Genomic DNA, 27,437 nt, shown 5'->3' with positions numbered 1-27,437 from the left:
TTCATCAGAAAGTTTCTGGCAAGAGTAGTCAGGAATTATTCTTGTTCTAATGGGAAATGGTTTATGGGCAATGCTGAGTCATCAAAGCAATTAGCTCTGCCTCAGGAGTTGGGCTAGGACATTTTGCTACAGTTTTTTTTCCCCCTGCTTCTTAAAAAGTTTAAAATCAGTAATTTAAGTACTCAGGTGACTCGGCAGAAGGGCTGCAGGCTGGACTGCACAGAAAAACCTTGTCTATGAGTAAAATTTTATGAATGCCTGAAGTTCTCATTGACTAGATTTTATATACTACCTTCAAGACATTTGTTGTAGCCTACTAGATATTGAATAGTCTTCTTGGGGATGTGGTGGTTCAGTCAACAAACATGGTAAGTTCTACTCTGTGCAGTACACTGTCAGTTGGAAAAGTTGACAGGAAATTTTGTATTCAAGGAGCTTTCGATACTGTAACAGAAACAATCTGAAAAACCTGACGTAAGAGCTTGTTAGAAAACTCATGAGAAAGCATCTTGGACAAATCAATCTGTTTACACATACAGTCATTTAAAAAATAAAATAAAATGAAATGAAACTTGAAAGCAAAGAACACTACTTTTGGATAATCTAGAAAAATCTCTCCTGAACATGCTTTTTACTTTTGACATCATCTATTAGACTGAAAGGCTTAAAATGAATTTTAGTAGAGATTTGGTCTCCTGAAAGGAAACATATAAATAAAATATCCAAAACGGAAGAGCTTTCCTCAAAAGGCTTGTTTATAAGACTTACTTGGTATTAGAACAGTGTTTCTCCAGTTGACCATACTTCATGTCAGCACCATGATATTTGAAACACGAACTTTATTCCTGAGTCCATTGTCAAGCTAAAAACTAGTTCATTCCCTTTGATGTTTCCCATAGATTTGGAACTGGTACTTAAAACCAGAAGAACAAAGCAAGGAGTGGATGGGTGAGTGGATGGGTGAATTGACAGCATGCAAAGGAGCTGAGAATTAGATTTTTAGCCTCTAGTATTGTGACTGATTAGGTATGATTGTTCATTATGTCTCTCACCATCACCACAGTGGACTGAGGGGCTTAGGGTGAGGCCTGTTTTTTGTTTGTTTGTTTGTTTGTTTGTTTTGTTTTGTTTGGTGTATCTTTTTGTATCTCTAATCCCTCATTCACTGCCTAGAACAGTTTTTCTTTAAGAGACTTGAGTGAAGCTACTCCCACAATAAAGTTAAACACTGGGTTTTATGACAATATTTCACCATTATTGGTAGGAATATAGTAGATTTCATACTCCTTTTCTGCTTGGTCTTTTTTAAATGACCAAGTAAAAGAACTTAGAATCAGGATGATATTTTGCTTATGTTGCTAATGATACATATAGCAGTTCATTGTTGAGTTTTACAAAGACCAAATATATCTGGGCCCAGGGGTCTTTTCTGAGATTGACTCTCCAAACAAGTACCTTGCATGGAGATAACCTAGAACCCCTGCTAAGATGTAGCCCATGGCAGCTCATTATCCAAGTGGGTTTTCCTAGTAAGGGGAACAGGGGCTGTTTCTGGCATGAACTCAGTGGCTGGTTCTTTGACATCCCCCAACCCTGAGGGAGGAACAGCCTACCTAGACCACAGAGAAGGACATTGTAGCCAGTACTGATGAGACCTCATAAGCTAGGGTCAGATGGAAGGGGAGGAGGACCTCTCCCTTCAGTGGACTTAGAGAGGGGCAGGGAGGAGAAGAGGGAGGGAGGGTGGAATTGGGAGGAAATGAGGAAGGGGCTACAGCTAGGATTCAAAGTAAATAAACTGTAATTAATATAAAAATTTAAAAAATTAAGCATAAAAATTAAATAGCAATATTCTTATTGTCGATAAACAGAATACAATACTACTTGTTGATGTAGAAAATGTACCTTCTGGCAAAGAGATAATACTTGACTTTAGACTCGCTTGTCTGTCAGTCTTACCATGCTGCCATTCAAGTAATATATTGCTATTCTGGGCCCAAGTGTAATCTGAGAATTAGTTTTTTATTTAAAATAGAACTTCTCAAAATTTCTTAGTGTTCTCTTAAAGTTGTGTAGAATGGTGGTATAATACTGAGATAGAAGCTTGGATTTTTTTTTTCCTTCTGGTGGACCTGCTCTTGCATTTACTATCTATGCCCAATTAAGTGGGGAGGAGAACTTGAAATTCAGAAAACTCTTCTCTCTGTCACTAACCTGATGGCCTTTCAGTGAAGATGGGAAAGTACAGAGCTTCATTTCCATTTTTTCATTAAGACTAAGTAAAACAACTGTGATTTACACATTCATCAGCAATAATATCTCCCTGCAATATACTGTCTTCTGTACTCATAGGAGCTTATTATGAAGAAAAATAACTTGAAACATCATCAAACATGCTTTTGGAGTATTATCTATTTTGAGCTTGTAGAGGATCCATAGAGGAAGAACCAAGAATCAAAACTGATAATTGGAACCATTAATATGACAGAGAACCTCTTTTATTGTACAGGCAATGTGGAATGACAGAAAAAAGAAGTTGGGAAATCAAGGGGTCACATTTATCTTCCTAATAATGTTGGTAAGCATGCCAGAAGACATATTTGATCACATGATCAAATTATAAGATTTTTAAATGTAAAACATAGATGTAGTATGAACTTTTGCAGCCAATCAAAGACATTAGGAAATTCCATGACCTCCTAGTAAGGAGTAACTGCTGGATAGATTTACAGGAGTGAAAGTTCAGAGAAAAGTCTCCACGTTTCTCTTAGTCTGTTACTTGACTCGTAGTATGCTCTTATTGACAGTTTACAAGGAGAATTCTGTTTAAAAATATCACATACTCTCTACCATAAAATATTATTTTCTGCTCATGCTGAGGTAGAGCTGGTTTGCTTTTGAAATCCATGATCTGTGATTTAAAAAAAATAAAAATAAAAAAATGGGCCTTTTCAAATATCAGTCTCCTCTTCTTTTCTTTTCTTTTCTTTTTTTTTTTTTCTATTTGATCTCTTTATAGCCTGATCCCCACCAACTCCCTCTTCTCCTCCTGGTCCCACCCTCATGCTCCCTTCCCGCTACTCTTCCTTCTTAGAGATGGGGAGGTCCCCTAGGGGTATCAAGCCACTCTAGCACCTCAAGTAACAGCAGAACTAAGCACATCCTCTCCCACTGGAACCTGACAAGGCACCTCAGCAAGGGGAAAGGGATCCAAAGTCAGGCAACAGTCAGAGACAGCCCCTCTTCCCATTGTTAGGGGACCCACACGATGGTCATGCTGCACATCTGCTACATATGTGTAGAGGGTCTAGTTCCAAGTTCATGCATGCTCTTTGGTTTGTGGTTCAGTCTCTGTGAGCCCCCATAGGTCCAGGTTAGGTCTTCTTATGGTATCCTTGACCCCTCCATCTCCCTCAGTCCTTCCTCCCACTCTTCCCCATAACTACCAGAGTTTGGCCTGTTTGGCTGTGGGTCTCTGCATCTGTTTCCATCAGTTGCTGAGTGAAGCCTCTCGGAAGACAGTTAGGCTAGGCTCCTATCTGCAAGCATAGCGGAGTATCATCAATAGTGTCAGGGATTGGCTCTTTTCCATGGAGTGAATCTGAAGTTGGGCCAGTTACTGGTTTGCCACTTCCCCAATCTCCATTCCAACTTTACCCCTAGACTTCTTGTAGGTAAGACAAATTTTGGGTCGAGGGTTTTATGGGTGGGCTCGTGTCCTCTCCCTCCACTAGAAGCCATGCCTGGCTACAGGGGTGACAACTTCAGGCTCTTTAACTCCACTGCTAGGAGTTTCAGCTAGGATCAACCCACATGGACTCCTGGGAGCCTCCCCTGTCCCAGAGATGTACCCCCCAACCTATTTCCCTTCTCTGTTCCAGTCTTCCTTCCTCCCCAAACCCCATTACCTTCCTCACCACCTCTCCTACCCAGTTTCTTCCCTCTATCTACCTCATGTCTATTTTATTTCCGGTTCTGAGTGAGATTTTCTCTTTTTCCAAACAAGGCAGTGTGTGTACAATCAGAAGCCCAGCTAGGAACTTGGTGGGGATGTGAGCAGGAATGATAGTGCTGGCTACGACTTCTGCCAAGGGAAGGGAAACAGCCCTAGTCTCCAAGCAGCAGTTTCTTTTTGATGCCTTTGCTGCTTTAGTTTTGCCAGCATCTGTGAAGATGACTTAAACTTCAGACTCTCTAGTCGCCCAAGTCAGTTCATGTGACTTTAAATATGATACAGGGATTTCTATGTGGGATACAATTTGCAAATTCATGTAACTTCTGGGATATAGAAGAGGAAGTTAAAACTGAAGAGACCAAATGTATTTATTGTTTTTTGTTAAAACTTTTCCAATTTGACGCTAGAATGTCTGAAAACTATTCTTTCATTGCAGTGAAATATTGGAAAGCCACCAATAATGAGAGTTTGAGGCATGAATGTAGAGTAAACTAGTTTCTCATGTACATTCCGCTGCTTTGTTCAAGGGTACAATCTTGTCATCTTTGCATTTATCTAGACTTCTAGTGAGATCCTGGAATCTTTTTAAAAGGAGGAAGATCAGTTTCTTCATTAGGAAAAATGAAGATTCTGCAAATCAGAGCAATGGTTCCTTCCTGCAGAAAAGGAACAGGATGCTGCCAGGTTCTATTGAAGGACAAGCTGCTTCTCTGCAATCAGTTTGGAGACTGTTGAACCCACAGGTCTCTGGTGTCATGCAGCTGACAGAGTGAGTGGAGGAAATACCTGTTCCGTACTTTCATGCCTGGATTCCAGGCATTTTAAATGGTCACCTTTCATTTTTACTATGGAAATCAATGTAATCTTTTACTACCACTCAAAATGCAAAGTGGCGCATAGCGCCATCACTCCAAACTGCCCTACTGTGTTGTGGTTTTCAATGATCAGGCTTTTGAGTTGCCATAGTACATAACTTTAGCTCTTCAGACTGGATTGTTGTCATATGGTTATAGATAGTACCAGGGACAAGGAAATGAAAATCTGTGTGAGTCAGAAATCTTGAGCATTTATTTCAGGTGTTCTTAACCTCTTCTAGGTCGGTAGGCATCTCACACATTTGCTTTATTTATGTGCCTCAGAAAAATTGTAATTCCTTTAGTTATCAGTATTGTTTTAAAGTTAAATGTTACATCCATTTACATTACTCATCATAAATTACTTGCTTTTGAAGACCTATGTCACAGATTTGCTACATGAAAGCTGTAAGGTCACTGCTTACTAAATCACCTGTTTTGAGGTTCTTGGCAAAAATAGGTTTTGTGGTAGAAAAGAACAGGTCCTGTGATCCACATCAAAGTGGGTTTTGTGCTAGCTGGCACTGAGCCAGGTACTGCTAGCCCTTGAAGCATTGAACCTTGAACCTTGAACTCCACTTTCTATTTTTGCTTTATTCATTCTTAGGGAGAATTGATTAGAGAAGCCAAGTAACATCATTACAAACAACAGTACTAATATATTCTTCTGTAGAAGAGATTAGAAGGTATAACTATGCCCCTGATACTCTACAAAGACATTACCTTCATGTTCTAAATAGTTTTTCCCCATGATGACATACTTCAAGCCAAATGAAGCCCTGAGTTACATGAGAAAGAATCTTAGATAAGAGTGATAGTCATGGCCATATAAATTATGAGTCAAAAATAAGTGTTAAAAATTTCAATGATGATAGATTAATGACTGAACATAAGCTACTGGATTGAGTTTTGAGTTTCCTCTTTTGACATTAGGTTTAAGTATTGAGCTGCTAAATCAGGTCTCATTTTCTCACACAGGCACACCCTTTATTATCAGATAGCTCAGGGCACAGATGATATGGGTAGAGTAGTCGAAAGGCTGCCTTTTAGCGTCTCAACTCCTAAGTTCACTGCAAGGAGACCCCAATCAATCCAAGCTTTGATGAAAGGAAATGATAAAGTTTTCAACTCATATGTGGCAGCTGGGTCAGTGAGGCATGTCTCAAGAGAAAGTTTACATCATAATTCTTCTAAAGTATATTATTTTTTTAGATTTATTTATTTTATGTATATGAGTGCTCAATCTGCATACACGCTGAATGTCAGAAGAATGCATCAGATCCCAGTATAGATGGTTGTGAATTACCCTGTGGTTCCTGGGAGTTGAACTCAGGACTTCTGGAAGAGTAGATGGTGCTCTTAATCACTGAGCCATTTCTCCAGCCCCTTCTCAGGGTTTTTAATGTGTGGAGACTTCTTATCTATCCATTCATTCATTTTCTCATTTGGCAGACATTTCATGATGCACCTCTAGAGTATATGATAGTGCTCTGTGCTTGGGGGTTTTGTCCCTGAACAACACACATAAAACTGCTATATTCTTAGAACTTATACTCTATGGAGAAACATATATACTAACAATACCATTATCTGTCATTTTTCTAATACAGGCCAAAATATAAACACTTACAGAGTTATTAATATAGATGAAATACACCAGTGACCTAATAAAAGGGTCTCTGGAGGTGGAAATAAACAGTATTGAAAGGAAATAAAAGAAGGTTGAAGAAAGTTTTAATGACTGAATGAAAGTTTAATGACCTTCTAGAAAGGTGACAAGTATGATGTGCCCTAAGGAACCACATGCTCGGTATTTTGGGAACCTGTGAGGAACCTGTGAAAAGAGACTAGTAAGTAAAGAGAAATGAAGGAGCTGAGGTCAGAGCAGTAGTTGGAAGTAGACATGGAGAACACCATAGTAGACCGCAACAAAGAATTTGGCATTGAATAAAAATAAAAACCTTTGGAAAGTTTAGAGAATTCTGGGTATAGCATGCCAAGATTTCTTTTATTTGTTTATTTTTATTAATTACAGTTTATTCACTTTATATCCCTCCCTCATTCCCTTCCGATCGCACCCTCCTTTTTCTCATCTCCTCCCATGCCCCTCTCCAAGTCCACTGATAGAGGAGATCCTCCTCCCCTTCCCTCTGACCCTAGTCTATCAGCTCTCATCAGGACGGGCTGCATTGTCTTCCTCTGGTCTGGTAAGGCTGTTCCCCACTCAGGGGGAGGTGATCCAAGAGACAGCCACTGAGTTCATGTCAGAAACAGTACCTGTTCCTCTGACTAGGGAACCCACTTGGACACTGAGCTGCCATGAGCTACATCTGTACAGGAGTCCTAGATTATCTCCATGCATGGTCCTGGATTGGAGTTTCAGTCTCAGAAAAGACCCCTGGGCCCAGATAATTTAGTTCTGTTGCTCTCCTTGTGGAGCTCCTGTCCCCTTCAGGTCTTTCTGTCACCCCCTTCTTTCATTAGATTCCCTGCACTCTGCCCAAAGTTTGGCTAAGAATCTCAGCATCTGCTTTGATACCTTGCTAGGTAGAGTCTTTCAGAGGCCCTCTGTGGTAGGCTCCTGTCCTATTCCCTGTTTTCTCCCTCTTCCAATATCCACCCCATTTGCCTGTCTGAGTATGGATTGATCATCTTTACCCAGGGTCCTCCTTCTTGATTAGCTCCCTTAGGTGTACAGATTTTAGTATATTTATCCTATATTATATGTCTAATGTCCACTTATAAGTGAGTATATACCATGTGTGTTTTTCTGCTTCTGGGATACCTCACTCAGGATGCTCTTTTCTAGTTCCCACCATTTGCCTGCAAATTTCATGATTTCCTTGTGTTAATTGCTGAGTAGTATTCCTTGTGTAAATGTACCACAATTTCTGTATCCATTCCTCAGTTGAGGGACATCTGGATTGTTTCCAGATTCTGGCTATTATGAATAAAGCTGCTATGAACATGGTTGAGCAAATGTCCTTGTTGTATACTTGAGCATCTTTTGGATATATGCCTAGGATTGGTATAACTGTATCTTGAAGAAGCACTATTCTTAATTGTTTGAGAAAGCACCAGATTGATTTCCAAAGTGGTTGTACAAGTTTACATTCCCACCAGCAATAGAGGAGGGTTCCCCTTTCACCACATCCTCTCCAGAATGTATTGTCACTTGAGTTTTTGATCTTAGCCATTCTGATGGGTTTAAGGTGAAATCTCAGGGTCATTTTGATTTGCATTTCCCTGATGACTAAGGATGTTGAGCATTTCTTGAAGTGTTTCTCTACCATTCTGTATTCCTCTATTGAGAATTCTCTATTTAGTTCTTTTTATTTGGATTACTTGATTTTTAACTTCTTGAGTTCTTTTTATAGTCTGGATATTAAATTATTTATTTATTTTTATTTCATGAGCATTTTTCTTGTGAAGGTGTCTGATAGCCTGGAAGTGGAGTTACAGACAGTTCTGGATGCCTTGTGGTGCAAGGAATTGAACCCATGTCCTCTGGAAAAGCAGCCTTCACCACTGAGCTGCCATCTCCCAAGCCTCAGCCTGCCAGGTTTTAAAGCAGTGCTAGATGACAGTTTTATATAATGACAAAAATATTCTAAAATCAACATGCCCAATAAAGACTTTAACTCAATACAATTTAAGTGTAAATAATGTTTTTAAGGAAATGGCTAGCATATTGGGCAAGGGACACATTTTCAGTGGCTTTGTGAGGAACACACATAAGGAGGCAGAGACACAGGCAGGGATAATGATAATTATTGTGTAGTCATCCCCACTAAAACTTAGCAAAAACTATTTTGCAAAGGGTTAGAGACTAAATTATTTTAGGTTTTGCTTGTCATATAGCCTCTGCTAACGCTACTCATGTGACAGTTTCTAAATGAGCTAGGATGGTTGCCTTTCAATAGAATATTTTCATGGGTCTGCAAGATGTAGTTTGAAGACTCCTCATATAGGTGAAATGGTGATGAATAGGCTACCCTTACAAGTAGAGTTGACAGGACTTTTTGGCAGATTGCATGTACAGTATAAAAGGTAGGCTCACATAACCTGAAGCCCATGGCCTGTATATTTCGGCAAAGTGTAATTGCCATTAAAAAAAAAAAAGATTCAGGAGCAGATTTTGGAGAAGAAATAGAGTATAATTTGGCCTTGTTTTGTTTAAGACATCTCTCAGACAGCCAAAAGAAGTTTGAGGTTGAAAAGAAGCATTAGTACATATTTGATAATTATAAAAAAATAGTATTTGTGAATGATAATAAGGTTTTCTTTTTATTTTTATTACTTTATTCACTTTGTATCCCCCTGTAGCTCCCTCCCTCCTCCTTCTCCACCCATGCCCCTCCCCAAGTCCACTGCTAGGGGAGGTCTTCCTCTCCTTCCTTCTCATCCTAGCCTATCAAGTCTCATCAGGAGTGGCTGCATTGTCTTCCTCTGTGTCCTGGTAAGGCTGCTCCCCCCTCCCCCTTAGGAGGAGGTGATCAAACAGCCAGCCACTGAGTTCATGTCAGAGACAGTCCCTGCTCCAATTACTATGGAACCCACTTGGACACTGTACTGCCATGGGCTAGATCTGTGCAGGAGTTCTAGGTTATCTCCATGCATGGTACTTGGTTGGAGTATGAGTCTCAGAAAAGACCACTGTGCCCAGATTTTTTGGTTCTGTTGCTCTCCTTGTGGAGCTCCAGTCCTTTCCAGGTCTTACTATTTCCTACTTCTTTCGTAAGATTCCCTGTACTCTGCCCAAAGGTTGACCAATAAGTCTCAGCATTTGTTATGATACACTGCTGGGTAGAGCATTTCTGAGGCCCTCTGTGGCAGGCTCCTGACCTTTTCCCTGTTTTCTTCCTCTTCTGATGTCCATCCTCTTTGCCCTTCTGAATGGGGATTGAGCAACTTAGCCAGAGACCTCCTTCTTGCTTAGCTTCCTTAGGTGTACAGATTTCAGTATGTTTATCTTATATTATATATCTAATATCCACTGATAAGTGAGTATATACCCTGTATGTCTTTCCGCTTCTAGGATAATAAGGTTTTCTTGAATGGAAGTTTGAAAACAAGGGTTCTAAGGACTGATCTATGACAGATTTTTATGTGGAGTAAGGGAAAGTCAGTGAGGAAGACTGTAAGGAAGGATGGATAACAGCAGTAGGTGCTGTTCCATGAGCCAAATGAAAGCACATGGAACAGGGATTCATTGGTACATAGCACATACCATGTGGACCTTAGTGAGTGGTGTCTGTCATTGTGTATACACTAGTTTCTTCTGACTTCTGTTAAGTTGTAACATAAAACAACCTTAGCTTTGTTCAGAAATTGGTAATGCCTCCCTCCCACGGCCAACTCCGTGAACAGGCATGTATATTTGAATATGGTTTTTGCCTGTTACAGTTCATATGGGAAATCAACAGCCCTGCAAGAGAATTTCTCTGTTCTTGTTCTATGTCTAATACTCTCTGTTGAAATCATAATCATCTATTCAGGGCCTATTCAGTGTCTTCCCTTTTTGGTACATTGTTATCTTCCTAAAAATCTCTTTTAAATCACCCTTGCAACTTTACCATGGCTCCACTGTTATGAATACCATTTAGCATTTGATCTTATCAGTTGCTAATTTAATGTACACATGTTATTTTAGACCCCTAAGAACATGTGCATAACGTATTAATATAATAGTGATTGTGAACATTGAGGGTGATATTAAACAAACTTGTTTTCTTCCATATACTATTAATTGCTTGTGATTTTGATAAGTAACTAAAATTTTTGAAGGCCTCATATCTTTAGCTTCAACTTAAGATAAGCAAGATTTTGTGAAAATTAGACAAGAGTTATAATTTTATTCATTTATTGAGAATACTGTGGATCTGGTTAAAGCAATTTTTTAAAGATAAATAATTTAACAAGCAAATATGCACACGATAGACTCATAAAAATTATTGCTTTTTTCCATGTTTTTATGTCCACAGTAATGCTGCTTGCTTACCTTTGCATACACTTATTCTTAAATTATGTACAGTGAAATACTTAAGTTCTTAGTCTTATGCCTTTGCTACAGTTAAATTTGTCCTTTTGCACTCAACATTTCCTGCTGAAGTCCCTTTAAATCACTGGCACTTGCTAACAGCTCATTATCATCTGATTCTTCCTTGTCTCTGGATCAACCAAGAGTCAAGGAATGAGAAGGGGCTGTAGCCTAAGTCAATATTTATAACTTTTTCGTTAGACCTTAAAATGTTCTTTGAAAAATTTATAGCAGTGCATCAGGTGGGAAAGTTACATGGGGTGCTGAGTCTTCTGTTAAAGGCTTTGTGAAGCTTGGACAGGGAAAGTTACATGGTGTGCTAAACTTCTGTTAATAGCTTTGTGAACCCTTGGCAGGAAGATGCACAGTTGTTCTTTCCTGAAAGTAACTGCTGGGAAGTTCCCTTGAGAAGAATATTTCTGTGACAATATGTACTGGGAAGATTTTTATTGAGTCTTTCCATTGATGTTGTCACATGGTGTTTACTGAAGACAGCCTTTTATTTCAGAACTGTAGACAGAGTTATGAGTAATAGACCGTCTCTTACCTTTTTAAACATATTGAATCAATCAAAGAATACCTTTCTTTGTTAGATTTAGGCTGGAGTTTTCTGCGCTTCACTTGGGAAATTGTATTTTTTTGTTACTTTATCTTCATGTTTAGTACAAACTTTGCTTATTTTATTGCTTTCTCATTATTTGTAATTTACCTTATGTCCCCCAGTGACATAATGTACAGTTGTCCTGTTCTATAAACTTCTTTGAGGCTCTTACTCCATTTCTTTATTAGTAAGCTGAAAAACATTTGCTTTTACATATATGTATTCCCTTTTATGCAGTGGAGTCTTCTAGTCATCCTATGATTTCCTAGTGTCCTCTTTGTCTTCATTTGGCCCAGCCTGACATTTAGACCTATAGTTCTACATAACTCTCCCCTTGTGCACCTTTCAGCTGAACTGCCATTAGAACATTCATTTTTTGTAAAATGGTTTGTCTTTGGTTAATTTCTCTTACCCTTTCAGTTCTGATCTTACGGAGATAATCTAAACCATCTCCACCACAACAGCCCTTAAGATATCTGAACAACAAGAGAATGGTTTTATGTTATAAGTCTTCTTGGTTCTCAGCTAATTTTGGTATTGATTATTTTTCTCCTTTCATCCTTTTTACTTAGAATTGGTTCTAAGGAAAGTAAAACCAATGTACAAATATTAAAAAATGAACAAATAAAAACTTAATAACAAACTAAAAACATGGGGAAGGCTATAAGAAGAAATGAGAGAATGAGTGTCCAGTGTCTTGGTTACTTTCTATTGAGTAGATATAAAATTATGCCATTTTATTAAACATTGTTAATTTTTGAGAAGACAGTAACCATACTAGTGTATTGTGTATGATTAAAGAAGATTAAATGATTAAAGGAGAACTCTGCATATTTGTCAGCAATCAGTGGACCTGTTCTCATCTTGCTGGCCTAATATTCAGATCTTTCAAAGTACTGTGTATGAGACTGAGAAAAGAGAAATACATAGAAGATAACTTCCAGGTAAATCCCTCTGTAGCAAGAAGCAGCCAGGGCTCTGGGTTTACCGTGTGCTAGGGAGCAATGCAGAGCACTCTGTGCCACGACAGCAAAGAAGTGTTTCCTTGGAATCAGATACCTTCTTAGGTCCTTGGGAAGAGTGTAAGACCTTCTGAGACTTTTTGGAATCTCATTTTTAGTTAGATACAGATTTTTCTTGGAATTCTGTTTTAATGAGACTTTTTTATAATCTCCATACTCATGTTTTAATAACAAAATAAAAAAAGGATAGCAGTTCAAGTCAGCATTGTTCATTCTTTTCTGAATGTGTGCATGTGTGGAGACAGCTTCATTGCTCACCAAACGACACTAAGAAAGCTTCCTCTGCTGAGTCTAAATTTCTGGATCTCTTAGTCCAAGGTAGAAGATTAATTAAATCTTAATTTGGAAGCCTCCCAAAGCAATATATAAAGTAATTGACCTTTACAAATAAAACGTTACATTATCAAGACAGAAGCCTTGGCTGCTGTGATTACTTCTTTCATATGTAGGTGAAGGGAATAAAAGCTGTAGGCTTTGGAGCAAATAATAGCATGGGCCTAATCTTTTATTTAAATATTTTCACAATTCTAACAATCACTAAACAAGCAAAACTTAAAACACAAGCAAACAAAGACAACTTCTAGGTAGGTCAGCCTTTTGGAGACTCTGTTTCTTCCTTAGTGACATAGGTCAAATTGGATAATAATTGATAGTGAAAGCATCAGAATCTCCTTAGGTGAATTGAAATTATATTTTCTACTTGAATTGGGCATTTTCTGGAAAGTCATAGAAGCATCTTGTAGTATCCTCACGTAAGGAGTATCAGAATGAAATGTCTGTGATTATCCCTAAGTGACATGTCTTATTTTGCTGCTATCATTTAAGATGGACAATGGACTGGAAGGGTGACCTTAGTGATTAATTAGAGTATCTACTGAACAAGTGTGTATGTGATGGAAGTTCTGGTTTCTTTATATGTTATGTAAATATGCTTTTGTTTTAGTCCCAAGTTTGGGATTTTAATTGAGCTATAGTTTGTCTACACCTGTTAATTGTCTAGTGAGGAGCATGGCTTTTGTCAGGTGGTAACAGCCTTCCACATGTGGCATGGAGAGGGCCATGGTCTAAGACTCTGAGAGTATAAATATGATAGCTGAGAAAGAGAAGGTATGGTATTTGGTTTGCAGTTTGGTATTGGCATGTGGCATGTAGAAGTTTGGAGACACCAGAGACAGTGTGGTGGTTTGGAGCAGAGAGAGAGAGAGAGAGAGAGAGAAATGCTTCAGGGTGCAGCAGAATGGAGGAGACTGCTAGCTGACGCCTCTATGGTATAAGGCTTTAAAAGAACCCCTTGATCCTGATAACTATCCAGGGGAAGTAAAGGGGTCTGGGCCCCCTCTACCCACTAACCATTTCTCTCTCTAACTTAAGGTTGAGGTACTGGTGTAAGGGAGGTAGAGCCTAAACATCCCAAATAAAGGAAAAATTTTAAAAAGAGCATTATAGGTGTAGAAAAAGATAGTATTTTGATATAATCAAAGTCAACTTGGTGAACAGCAAGGTACTTCAGATTGAGCAAATCACAAATTTTTTGTTGGGTTCTTGTTTTGATATGTTTACAAAGACATTTACCTTACATTTCTTTCCTTTCATCTGCTGTTCACTGAAGTTTTATAGCAAATAAAAATACAAGCCCTGTTCTCATGGACACATGATGTTGTGATACGTTTTGGAACTGGTGTTTACAAATGCCGGGGATAAATACTGTGCTCCTTAGAAATAGGTGTCTTATCGCTTCTCGGCCTTTTGGCTAAGATCAAGTGTAGAAATAGGTGTCTTGTTGAGTCATCTCTTCAGTGTTGTGCTCATAGGTACTAGTATACAGAGTTTTCCTCAATTTACGAAATGCTATGGAGGATATTCAGATATTCTCCTGCCATCTATTAGATTTCATGTGACTTCATAAGATCTCTTAAAAGGCCTTATGCTCCTTAGAAACTGGATCTAGTTGTGTGAATGGGAAAAAAAGATTTAGAGTTTTCAGATTTGAGTTGTATTTAAACAGAAAATCAGTGATTTTTAACATAGTTCTTCAAGTTCATTAAGTATCTTCCTATAGAAATTTACCATTTGTACAGCAATGTTTTAGAACTTGTTAAGATTTAAAACATTTAATGATTTTTATTATTTATGATAAAATTGAAGAACACCATTACTTAGGTAAGTTTCTATAAGTCATTGTCCTGTTGGCTTTAGAATGGGTGTATCAAAAGTTTGGGATTTTCTTTTGTTTTGTTTACCTCACGAGGTGTTTTAAGAAACCCAGGAATTCAATATGTCAATGTATTTTGTAGATGAAAATAAGTTTTGCAGACACTTACATACACATATATATATTATTTATGTCAACTACCAGAGTATTTCCCTCTTAATGACTTTCCTTATTATGATATTTCAATATAATTCTTAGAATCAAAAAAGTGACCAAGTTAACAACTTTTATCAGGGCTATATTACCAACTTCATAATTGACCTTCTGTCACTGCTCAGACTTTATTTCAGTTCTGCTCAACTCAGTATACAGATTTTTATACAAACCATTTACCAAGCATTAGACAATAGTGCCTTTGGAAGACCAGACTTAGACAGGAAAGTTGTTTGTTGTCTATAGGAGAATTTTATTTTATCACCAGTACAGCTTCCGTTAACAGTATAGGATGAGAGTTGATGACTTTTTTTTTTTTTTTTACAATTTATTCATTATGTATCCTGATTGAAGCCCCCTTCTGAGGTGAGACTGGCAGTTGGTTACTCTTAAAAACTCAAATTATTAATGAGAACATCCCAAGGATTAAAAGGACTCTAAAATAAAACATTTTTTTTTTCAATGCAGTTTATTCAGGAACCTTGAACAATCATCTGACCCTGGGGAAAGCCAGCCCACAGCTTAAATAACCTCTGGGTAGCCAACCCAGGCATGCCACGTGGGCAATGCAGATAGGTCCACATACATGGAAGCAAGCCAGATCCTCGGCCTTAGCCAAATGTGGAGTTGTTTGTGACAGAGAGCACTCACCATCGGGAAGGTGGAAGGAAACATTTTAAGATCATGCAGTCATCATCTCGTTAAGCAGAAGATGCTGATGGGTCATAAATTGGTTTTCTATTTTATTTAAACAGGATCTGGCAGAATATAAATGGAATCATTGAAGTTCACTTATCTCATGATAATTCTTCACTTTCTCTTTTTACAATATGAATATGATTTTGAAATTGTAGATGATCTCTGATTATTTTTGTTAGAATATTTATTGGAAAATTACTTTAAGAGGATTTTTCCCAGTTTCTCTTTATTTTGGTATGTCTCCTAGAAACCCAGGGATTCCTTAACATTCTTATTTCCTGTAATGGTCTCATGCAACTCTTTGAAATCTTAGAAATTTAACAAACCATGATTCATACTTCATGGTCAGTATTTCTTAAAGATTCTATTTCAAAACCATTCCTACTTTAAACTTTTGATGTGTGTGTGTGTGTGTGTGTGTGTGTGTGTGTGTGTTCAGTTAGTACAGATGCTATAAAACTTTGCTTTAAACAGTCCATTTCCTGACTTTAAGCCATTTTTTTATAAACCCTCTCCAGGTGACTTATAAACTTATCCAAGTCTTTTCCATGGATACGCGTCATCATTTTGGTCTTTTCTCACAGAGAGATCCGCTCAGTTACTTTTGACTGTTAACCTGTTTAAGTTAGGTGGAAAGCGAGGTGACTGGATTGTATTGGTTTGTTTTCGGGTTTTTGGTTATTTTTTGGCTTGCCTCTGTGGGTTTTAGAATCCATAATGGCAGGGACTACATGGAAGCAAGCAGCAAGCATGTTGGCTGGGGCAGGAGTGGGGGAGCCAAGAGATCACATGTTGAACCAAAACAATGAAGCAAAGATGGAATCTGGGCCCTTAGTTTTGAGATGCTGCAGTCCTTCACTCTGCTGGGTTTCCATAGAGTCTTGTCATTATAAGACAAGTGTTCTCCACTATGTTGAATTCACAGCCCCTGCTGTATTCACCCACACATCCTGCTATATTCCAGAGTCTAATCTATGGGATCTAGGTTAATGAGCTTGCTCGGCCATTATATGTAGGGAATATTTTTCTCTCTTTTTATCCCCAATAGGGGAAGGTGATATCACCATATTTCCCCCCAGATCTAGCAGGTATCTGTTTTGGTTTTTGTTGTTGTTGTTGTTTTGTTTTGTTTCTACTATTTGAGATGAAGATATTGCTACTTGGAATTCTGTCTCTCCCTCTTCTCTTTTTCTGTAGTTCTTCTGAGGATTAAGTTATCGTCTGTGAGAAGCTAAGTTCCTATTTGGGTTTTTGATTTTATGCTCTCCAACAACTTTTTTTTTTCTTAATGGAACCATATTTTTTTAATTTTTATTAATTACAATTTATCTACTTTGTATCACCCCATAAACCCTTCCCACCTCCCCTCGTAATCCCACCTTTCCTCCTCCTTCTCCACACATGTCCCTCCCCAAGTCCACTGATAGGAGAGGTCTTCTTTTCCTTCCCTCTGATCCTGGTCTATTAGGTCTCATCAGGAATGGCAGTATTGTCTTCCTCTGTGCCATCCCTGCAGGTAACCTCCCAGCTTTTAACTTCAGCACTTTTGTGTCCTCTGCCCCTAATGGCTCTTATGAAATGTGAAAACCTACTCCTTACCTGCATAAGTGTTCACAGTTGACACTGTTTTCAGTTTTTTGTGCCTTTCTCAATGCCTATTTTCTCTGTCTTTTCTTAGCACCCCCCCATCCTATTCCTGAATTATGTCTGCCCAAATAACACAGACCATCACATTTGTATAATCTAGGCTGGTGGCCTTAGTTTTTTGTTGTTGTTGTTGTTTAGATTCTGTCAACCTGCTTTCTGTTCCACCATCAATATCACCATTGCTAATTGACCTGTGGATAGTCTTCCTTCAGATGCATTGGCACTCCTGTCAAGAAGAGGGTGTTATTTTGTCAGAATTTTCCCTGATAGCTTCTGCTTTTCTAACAGTCTACACTGTATCTATAATAGTTGTCTTCAACTTTATCCTTCTTTTGCTCACTACCAGTTATTACCTAAATCCTGTATTTTCTATCTTTGAAATAACTTTTTAATTTGCTATTTTTTTTGTATATCCACAGTCATTAATCTTTTTTTGGCTATGTATGGGCAATTATAATAACTTCCTAGCTGGTCCTTGCTGGGTCCTACAGTATTGCAGTATTGGTTTTCAGACATAGCTCCAGTCTTTTCACTATCCTTTAAAACCGAATATAAACACTTACCATGAAATTCGAGACTACTGTCAGCATTTCTTCCTAAACCCATCCCTCTTCTTCAGAGACTCCATTTTCACCTGCGTGGAGTTGTTGCCCCCTGTTCCACAGCCCTCATGTATCAAGAAGTAATTTTTTTTCTCAAAATCATAAACCGGGAGTTTTTTGCCATCTAGATGATAGATGCTGCTCTAAATTCAACATGGAACTCCTAGCTTAAGGTTTCTGCTTGCTTGTATCTCACTTAACTCTTGTGTGTGTTAGAAGATGGATGTACCTGATTGGCATTATGACATTTTATGGCACAAGCTCTCCTTGAAAATGTTGAAGGTCTCCTCTTTTTCCCTCTTCCAATGTCCATCCCATTTGCCTGAGTGAAGATTGATCATCTTACCCAAGGTCCTCCTTCTTGATTAGCTTCTTTAAGTGTACAGATTTTAGTATCTTTATCCTATAATATATGTCTGATATCCACTTATAAGTGAGTGTATACTATGTGTGTCTTTCTGCTTCTGGGATGCCTCATTCAGGATGATCTTTTCTAGATCCCACCATTTGCCTGCAAATTTCATGATTTCCTTATTTTTAATTGCTGAGTAGTATTTCATTGTATAAATGTACCACAATTTCTGTATCTATTCCTCAGTTGAGGGACATCTAGGTTGTGTCCAGGTTCTGGCTATCACAAATAGAGCTGCTACGATCATGGTTGAGCAAATGTCCTTGTATACTTGAGGATCTTTTGGATGTATGCCTAGAAGTGGGATATCTGGATCTTGAGGAAGCGCTATTCCTAATTGTTTGAGAAAGCACCAGATTGATTTCCAAAGTGGTTGTACAAGTTTACATTCCCACCAGCCATGGAGTAGGGTTCCTCTTTCTCCACATCCTCTCCAGAATGTATTGTCACTTCAGTTTTTGATCTTAACCATTCTGATGGATCCAGCAGTGTATCAGTGCAGATGCTGAGGCTCATAGCCAAACTTTGGGCAGAGTGCAGGGAATCTTATGAAAGAAGGGGGAGATAGAAAGACCTGGAAAGAACAGGAGCTCCACAAGGAAAACAAGGAAATCAACAGAACCAAGAAATCTAGGCACAGTGGTCTTTTCTGAGACTGATACTTCAAACAAGGACCATTCATGGAAATAACCTAGAACTCCTGCACAGATATAGCCCATAGCAGCTCAGTACCAGGTGGGTTCTCTAGTAAGGGGAACAGGGACTGTCTCTGAAAAGGAACTCAGTGGCTGGCTCTTTGATCACCTCCCCCTGAGGGGGGAGCAGCCTTATCAGGCCACAGAGGAAGACAATGCAGCCAGTTCTGATGACATCTGATAGGCTAGGATCAGATGAAGGGGAGGAGGACCTCCCCTATCAGTGGACTTGGAGAGGGGCATGGGAGGAGATGAGGGAAGAAGGGTGGGATTAAGAGGGATTGAGGGTGGGGGCCACAGCTGGGATACAAAGTGAATAAACTGTAATTAATATAAAAATTAGAATAAAAAATTGAAAAAATAAATATTGAAGGTCTGTATAATGTTTTCTTGTTGAGTGTATGTGTTGTTGTTATTGTTTTGTTTTTCTGCTGTATTCTGTTCTTGTCTGGGATAACTTTCATGTTCTTTTAGGCCCAAGTTTATCTTTCTAGCTTGGTACTTCTGTGACGAATGCCATCTAATCTTTGAATTTAGTGACAAAATAAATTTCCTAGAAAGTTGAACCATATACTCTTTTTTTTTTTTTTTTTAGTTTTCTTGTTTTCAGTGTTCAAGTATCAATTCCAAATTGTCCTCCTGCTATATTGAAAGAAATGAAATTTCTCAATAACAAACAACAGTGGCAGTCTATTTGAGACTCTTAATGCCAGCAGGCACAAGAAGGCTGGAGAAATTAAATGTACAGCATCATTACCTTTATGGTAGGCATTGCTGGAAATGGCATAGCACTTAATACAACATTTTGCGAAATGAAGACAGTCCCTTTAAGTGAATGAGCTCTGTGGCAGAGTCTGGATCATAGATAAGCTATTACTGTCTGTCTCCTTCCATGTGGCAGTCACCGTCACTGCAGTTAGACAGAGACGCTATTGTACCTCTCATTGTGATGGCTTTTGTAGAGATAATGTTAGTTAGGCTTTGTTTTTGGTTTTAGTTACATAAACATCATTTTTAGAGAACATGATTTAAAATGTGCATTAAAGTAACAATTATTAGGAACTATTAGAACTGTGTGCTGCTCTACATTTGAAGATGATGTTACTGACAGCCTCAGGGTTGTTGGGTTTAGGAGCCTGGGTACCAGATGAGCCAGCACACCTGGAAATTCCTTTCTCATGCCAAAGTCCCAGTGTCACCTCCATGCTATTGAAATTGTTTTACTTTAAGGTAGCTGAAATGAATATGCTCTAGGTGCATTTTGAGGTTTGTTTTTTTTTTTTTTAATGGAGGAGGCATGAAATAAATTTTTGTTTTTTTTTTTGTTTGTTATGATAGTTTGCAGCACTGGTTCAAGGGAGACTGAAGGAGAACTGAGATCCAAAAGTATAAAATGAGCTGTGAAGTGTAATATAAATGTAAATTCCTTCTGTGGTCTAAGGCCTGACACTCCCACCTCTGCTGCCTTCCCTTCATACCTACTATAGGAAAAGACTGTATTTTTCCTTGCAGGGCAAAAAAGATTTCTGCTAAAAGGCTAGGATTGTGTTCTCTCTTTTTTTCAACTTTGCTTTCTTTCTGCATTCCTTGAATATTAATTGTAAAGTATTCTACTGCTATCTTGAAAGAAATGGTATTTCTCAGCAATTCTAAACAATGATATCAATGTATTTGAGTCTGTCAGTGGATCATTTATGTTACCTGCTATATAAGAGCTAGGTCATACAAGTGCATGTGTGTACACAATATGAGGTTTATTGTAGTGGCCTCACTGTATTCACCTATAGAATCAGCTCAAACCATTTCTGTAAGCTTGTTCACCACAAAGCATCCAGACCTGTACTCTGTAAGTCAGGACACCAGGAAGGAGAAAGTGATAGAAGGTTAGGGAGGAAAAGATGACCTGAGAATCTGAGCGAGAATTTGTCTTTTCTCACTCTCTCAACCCCTGCTGATAGGAGTGCAGCAGAAACTGATAACCCCAGCAGTGAACTAGACATATGTATGGCTGAGGAGTCGTTCCTGGAAGGTCAGAATAGGTACAACAGTGACGGCAGCCACCAAGATGCTCAGTCAGCAGTTAGTAACATCAAGCTGCCCCACTGCCACCCTTCATATACCAGAAGAGAATCCATCCTACCCCATTTTAAATTTTAGCACAAGGGGAAGACTCCTGTCAGACTTTAAACATATGGGGAGGGATGGAAAGCACCTTAGCTTGATCCAGTTGCACGTCACAAGCTCCTATAACAACAAGCCCTTCTAAACCATTTCTTTTTCTGTATTAGAAGCTAATATTCTAGGCCATACTTTCTCAACATCCTCACAAAATAGAAACAGCAAAGTTGCAACTGTGGGTGGTATAAATGTTCTTTTATTACTACTGCTGTGCTGCTGAGTGTCCTTTAGCATAGTTCATTGTAGTTAAGGGTAAAGAATTCTAATAAGCAAGAGTAATAATAAATACATGAAGATGTTAGGGGAAATTGCTTTAAAAGTTTCATAATCGATTTATGACATTTATTCTGTAGTAATAATTTACAAAATAATGTAATTTGATCCAATGAATTATCTCTGGCATGCAGAGAGACACTGTATTATTAGTGTGTTATTATGTAGTAAACCTTGCTACCCTTTTAATTGTATGAAATGAATACTTCTGAGGATAGGATTTTATACCCTGCCATGGGATTAATATGCATTTCCTTGTACACATATGGCCCTTTAAAAACTTGAGGACCATGAAATCTTCAGTTCCCCACACACAAAGGAGAGTCTTGGTTATTAGCATTTGAATTAATAGCAGGCCTTAACCCTTAAACTTCACATTCTTGATTCATTATTACCTGTGAGAAGAGTGGCCAGCACATATCATCAGTGTAGTTCACTGTCATCAGAATAGTGCCACTGCGGTAGTCTTTGTTGACTAAAGCCACCTCTGCAAATACTTCAGCCTGTTGGGAACTTTCCAGGCTTGTTTGTCTGTCATCAGATAAAACTCTTTTTTTTTTTTTTTTTTTTTTTTACTATAACAAACAATATAAAACAGAAAAAAAAACATGTTTCCTCAAAATGCTTTTCCCCTGACAATTATTTTCCTTCCTGAGTAAAACATTAGCAAATCTTTCTCACTCTCCTTTTTATCTTAGGACTTTAACTTAGGACCTTGTTAACTGAGTAAGCACATACCATCACCATTATATTAGAATTGAAGGGATGACAACACGGAGGTGAAAGTGCACAGCAGGCTGCTTGCCTGCATCCATCCTCATCCTTCTAGCTTTTAGATTGTAATATGGTTGAGGTTATACTCCCTGCATGGTGACATGCTGTGGGAAAGGACTCGGGTTTGTTTGTTTGTTTTTTTTTTTTTTACCCCTCAGTGTTCTTCATGATTTATTTTATACTCGTGTTAGTACTTAAGCTAATGCCCGTATTGGTAAGAGACATGTAAAAATTATACAGCTCTGGTCAGTAAGTGTGAGAAAAGTCTGCTAAGGCCCTTAGAAGAAGAATTTTGTCTTATCATAAGATGAAATGAAGAATTAGTTCAGTTTGTTCATATCTATGGTGTCATTTGTACATGTGGCTGAGTAGGACTGTGACATCCATTTTCAGTCTGAATGGGACAAGCCTCTGGTTATAACAGGAAAGTGGACAGACCCTGGTATATTCAGCCATGAGGCAAGTAATTCTGAAATGGTCCTGCCTTTGGAAGTGTTCATGTTCAGCCTGTGGTCCATACACTGACTTGGTGCTGAGGAAGCTTTCTAAATTCTTTTTATGTCTTCGCGGACATGTTCCCAGATATTCTTGCTACAGTGTTTAGGAATAAGTCAGGTTCCCCCTAGCAGATACACTCTTGAGAATTTAGGAGGAGGGAACAGGAGAGGACTTCTTTGACTTCAGCTGACTTGTTGGTAAGTATGGGGGTACGAGTTTTGCCATCGCACTGCAAGTCAGTCATTAACTTTTCAAAAGAAATCATTATAGTCCTGGCAACATCCTAACTCTTCAAATTGCTAACTGTGAGGGGTAATGGTTTATGCCAATAATGGATCTGTGCACATATTATTTAGAAATTACTCCTTCAAAACCCAGCTTTCTCCCTGTTCCACCAATGCTTCCTATATTATTGTGGTAACATATTTACTGTATTAAGCCATCTCTAAATAAAACAGCTAAAGTGTTTCTGTTGCCTACTTATCACTCCCAGTTAATTTTATGATACTCGTGGCAGAAATAATCGTGGTTAAGACAGTCATATACGTACTAAAGAACAGTTACTACTTGAACCAAGTCATTTGACAAAAATTCAAAGCTGTTCCCATGACAGTACAACTAACAAGTCAATAAGAGATATTGTATTTTTACTTCTGGAAGATGGCTTTCTACTTTTTATTTCATCTCTGCTCCCTTTCACCTGTCAGTCCCTTGTCTTTTTAAACATAAAGCTTCCTTTGTATTTTTATGTTTTTGAGAATTTCATATATAAGTACCCTATGTCCATCATTTTTACCCCTTCTTTTGACCCTTTGCAATCCTCACATAACCCTCAACTCCCTCTCAAATTCAGTGTTACTTGGATGTACATGTGTCTACGGCTGACCACGTGGGATTAGATAACCTATCAGGATCTTGACCCTGGAGAAGACTGAGTCTCCCTCTTAGCAGGCAGCTGTTGATTGCCTGGAACTCTTCATTTAGGGGCATGTGCCTATGAAATCTTTGTGGGCATTTTGTCAACTAGAAGTGGCATATTCAAGTCTTGTTTAGGCAGCCATATTGTTGTGATTTTATGGGTGTAACTTTTCTGTCATGTCTAGAAGACACGATCTAGCAGCAGGTGTCATGGGCCTGTGGTTCTTAATATCTTTCTGCCCTGTATTCTGTAATGTTCCCTAAGTCGTAGGTGTAGGGATTGCAGTGCAAATGGATCAATTAGAGCTGAACACCCTATTTCCATATCCACTTATTGTTTTGACCAAATGTAGCTTCCATATGCTGTAAAAAGAAGCCTCTTTTATGAAAACAACACTCACCTGTTTTTTTTTTTAAGTTTTTAGAACACAATTAGAAAGTTTATTGATTTAGGAAAATGGCTCTAGTTAGATTCACTTCCAGGGTCTTTGACCTCTCTAGCCTTAAGTAGTTGGCTAGGTTTATAGTACAAGAAATGAATTTACTCCTCTTGTGAATTTTAAGTCCAATTAGACACCTTTTGGTTACTTCCAAGATAATAGTACCACTATTAAACCATTAGAGTTATCTTGCCAATGTATAAGGAGGAACGGGGGGAAAATAAGGAGGGTGGTATGCTAAACTGGGGTACACATAAGGAGGGTGATATGAAGGGAAAAGGGGGGGAATAAGTAAATTAATGATATGTTTGGAAAAACCATAGGGTAATATTCTATAAACTTACTTAAAAATAAATACATATATACATATAGATTTTGTTTTGTTTTGTTTTTGTTTTTCGAGGGTGTCTCTGTGTTGTCTTGGCTGTCCTGGACTCACTTTGTAGACCAGGCTGGCTTCAAACTCTGCCTCCTTGAGTGCTGGGATCAAAGGCAACCATGTCTAGCTCACATACATATTTCTAATAATCTCATACTGTGCAGGGTTATACTCTCAAGAGCCATAGACTCTAACAAAAACCTGAGTGCTAGTTGTTGATTAACAAAGTTCAAGAGAGTCTTCAAATAAGATAGACTATTGCCTTTATCATTGTTACTTCCAAGGACTTGAAAGTAAGGCTCTATTGCTGCAGACACTGCACACTGTCTGGAAAGGTGGAGCTAGAACTGACCTGTAGTCCTCCATCCTGAGACTGGCTCTCAAAGTACCCAAAGGTGCTACGTAAGCCGCCAAAGCAAGAACGCAATCAATAGTGCTACCCGCCTGGAAGCTGTGACAGGTCTACTTCTGTCAGCACTGGCTTGTCTCTCCCTTTCCCTTTCTGAGGTCTCAGTTGGCCGAAGCTTCCCAGTGCCAGTCAGTATCCACTGCTACAACTTCTCTGCTCTCCTGACAGACAGCCTTTTCATTATTCATTCATTCATTCATTCATTCATTATTCATTAAGACATGACTGAGAAGTGAATTTCTTTTTCTTTCTTTAGCTGACTTAACATCTTTTTCTTACATAATTATGGTTCGTATAACTCATCATATGAGAGTTACATAATTCTTACATAATTATGGTTCGTATAACTCATCATATGAGAGTTACTTGTTTTTTTACAATAGATCTTGTAAAAAGGCCTCCCAGATTGTACCTGTCCTTGTATCATTGGGGACATTGTGGCATCCAGGATGCTTTCCTGAACTACCTGGAAGGAACACTAATTGTTCTACCGTGTGCAGGACACAGTATTGGCTTCCAGATCTGGTCCTATAAAGTCCTAGAGTGTTTTTCAACATTTCTGAACTTAAGTATTGTACCAGTTACTACAAACATTATTTCACTAAATCCTATTTGAAAGCCATATCATGAACATGTATGGCATTATTTGATGCTGTTCTGATCAGTTGTTCACACTGTAGTGTGAGTTTGTTTTTCTATACCTTCTAGTGAATTTGACTGCTGATCTGATGGGTGATATCCTTATTCATGTGACTCGGGAATTACACCAATTCCCTCAGGTATTGGGAAAGTTATCTTAATATAAATCAGATTATTATTCACTCAATATCCCCATTGTCTCTAGAACTGTCACTTCTTAATGGATGCACATTGTTATTCATGTAAATTTGTTGCTGTGTTAAGGTGCTTGCTGTCCAACCCCATCTCAGCTGTGTCTGTCTTTAGCCTTCCAATTTTCTTCATTGTTTTTGTCTCATTTTTTTCATTCATACTCCTCTGTCCATTATTTCAGAGCTTATATCTTGCTTAATTAACAGTTTTTGCAGCTGTATTTGAAGCTTATTAAGCATTGTTAATTGTTCCTGCTTGACTTCTTCCCAGGGTTTCCGAAGAAGATAAAGTAAAACAGAGCAAAACATGACACCTTGGTTTAATGGGATCATCTTTATTCCTATAAAGCAGATTAGCGTATGGCTTTACTAAATTGTGATTGGTCGTAGTGAGCCGCATATCACTGTGACAGCAATTTAAGGTGACTGACAAACAAGGTTTTGTTACTGTTAGGGGAATCTTAGATTTTTATTCTAAACAGGAAGAGTTTAGAATACCTTAAAATATGGTTTAAAAACATTTCAAGTTTCATACTCTAAAGAAAGAAACTTATTTTTCTCCAAATAAAACAAAACAAACAAACAAAAAACTCAAGAGCTAAGATCTGTTAAAGTAGTTGTCAGTGATACATGAATATTCAGATAAACTACCCAGTATTACTCAGTTGTTTATGTTCAGGCTTTAAATCCATTTGCATTTGAAAAGGACTTTTGCACTCAAAACAATGACACCACATCCTTCTGGAGTTGTAGGCCTTGGAGTTCTGATAGATAATATGCTGAAAAATACATTGTTTTTAAATAAAAAAAGAAACAAAGAATATGGTTTAGGTTTTTTGTTGTTGTTTTGTTTTGTTTTTTTTCTTTTCCCAGCTGCCCTCTGGTGGCAAAGACACAGCGGACAGCAGCCCCTTGAAGGAAGCTGCTTGCTGCTTAAGAGGGGCCAACTGGAGCCTTGGTTGTGCAAATGTGAGTCCAAAAAGGAGGCACAGAGTACCAGGCCTCCTAATTACATTCAGCTTCCCAGCGGCTCTGTTCTTATCATAGCAGCTCCAGGCTCTACCGGCTCAGTCAATACTCGCATATTAGCAGGAGACAATCGATAAAAAAATTAAAAAGGAAAGTCAAGGTAATTAGGCTAAAGCTGCTGCTTATGAGTTTTCAATAATTGCTTTAGCTTCCTCTTGTTTCCTCATCTCTAGAAAAATAGGACCTGATTGAAGGGCTGGGTCATGTTTGACTGAGGACATGTCAGAATTGTACAAAGGCAGGCAGGAAATAAAATTAAGCTGTATTTGTTTTAGAGCCATAAAGGGGGGCTTGCATGATGGCAGGGGAAGAATAGGCGTTGATTTCAATGTTCCCATTAGCAGCTGTGCCATTGTTGGTACCTGTTTTATGTCATCAGTGTCTGCACCACTGACAGAAGCCCACTCAAAAGCACCATGACATGTCATATATTCAAGCTCCAGAGGAAGAGAGGAGATGAATTTCTCCCATAAGCATCCAAATCTCCATGGAAATTTTAATCTACCTTTTACAAAACTATGAACTAAGTAAAAATCTCAGGGTTGCTAGCTATTGCATGCCATAGACGAGCACTGTTCTGTGAGCACAGTTGACATGGATGCACGCTCACTCACAAACACATTATGAATGAACCCTATTTGCTAGGACCGGGAGCCAGGTCTTGGTTTTGATCTCCATGGGCATTTGGAACAATGAGACATAAATGCCCATGGAGATTATAAAAATTGGCCCCCGTGCCCTGTTGTTGTATGTTAGGTTGGCATCTACCTTGTGGGGGAAGGAAATACCAAAGGAGCCCCTCCTTTGGGAGTGATAA

At 38.5% G+C, this 27,437-nt stretch overlaps 1 protein-coding gene across 2 annotated transcripts in view; it reads left to right on the top strand.

The window, feature by feature from the left end:
• Exoc4 (exocyst complex component 4) overlaps positions 1-27,437 on the top strand; it is an 817,398-nt gene that overhangs the window by 450,427 nt on the left and 339,534 nt on the right. Inside the window, exon 11 of one of the 2 annotated variants that reach the window (XM_060380214.1) lies at positions 2,510-2,585. The exons of the other annotated variant lie outside the window; for it this stretch is intronic. Within the exon in view, the coding sequence (XP_060236197.1) occupies positions 2,510-2,570 (61 nt within the window). The 3' untranslated portion in view covers positions 2,571-2,585. Of the gene's footprint in view, positions 1-2,509; positions 2,586-27,437 lie in introns of those variants that run through there. 2 annotated transcript variants of the gene reach the window in all.

The sequence above is a fragment of the Meriones unguiculatus genome, chromosome 3, assembly GCF_030254825.1.
Source record: "Meriones unguiculatus strain TT.TT164.6M chromosome 3, Bangor_MerUng_6.1, whole genome shotgun sequence".
Classification (NCBI taxonomy): Eukaryota; Metazoa; Chordata; class Mammalia; order Rodentia; family Muridae; genus Meriones; species Meriones unguiculatus.
This window is presented reverse-complemented; position numbering and strand designations above follow the sequence as displayed.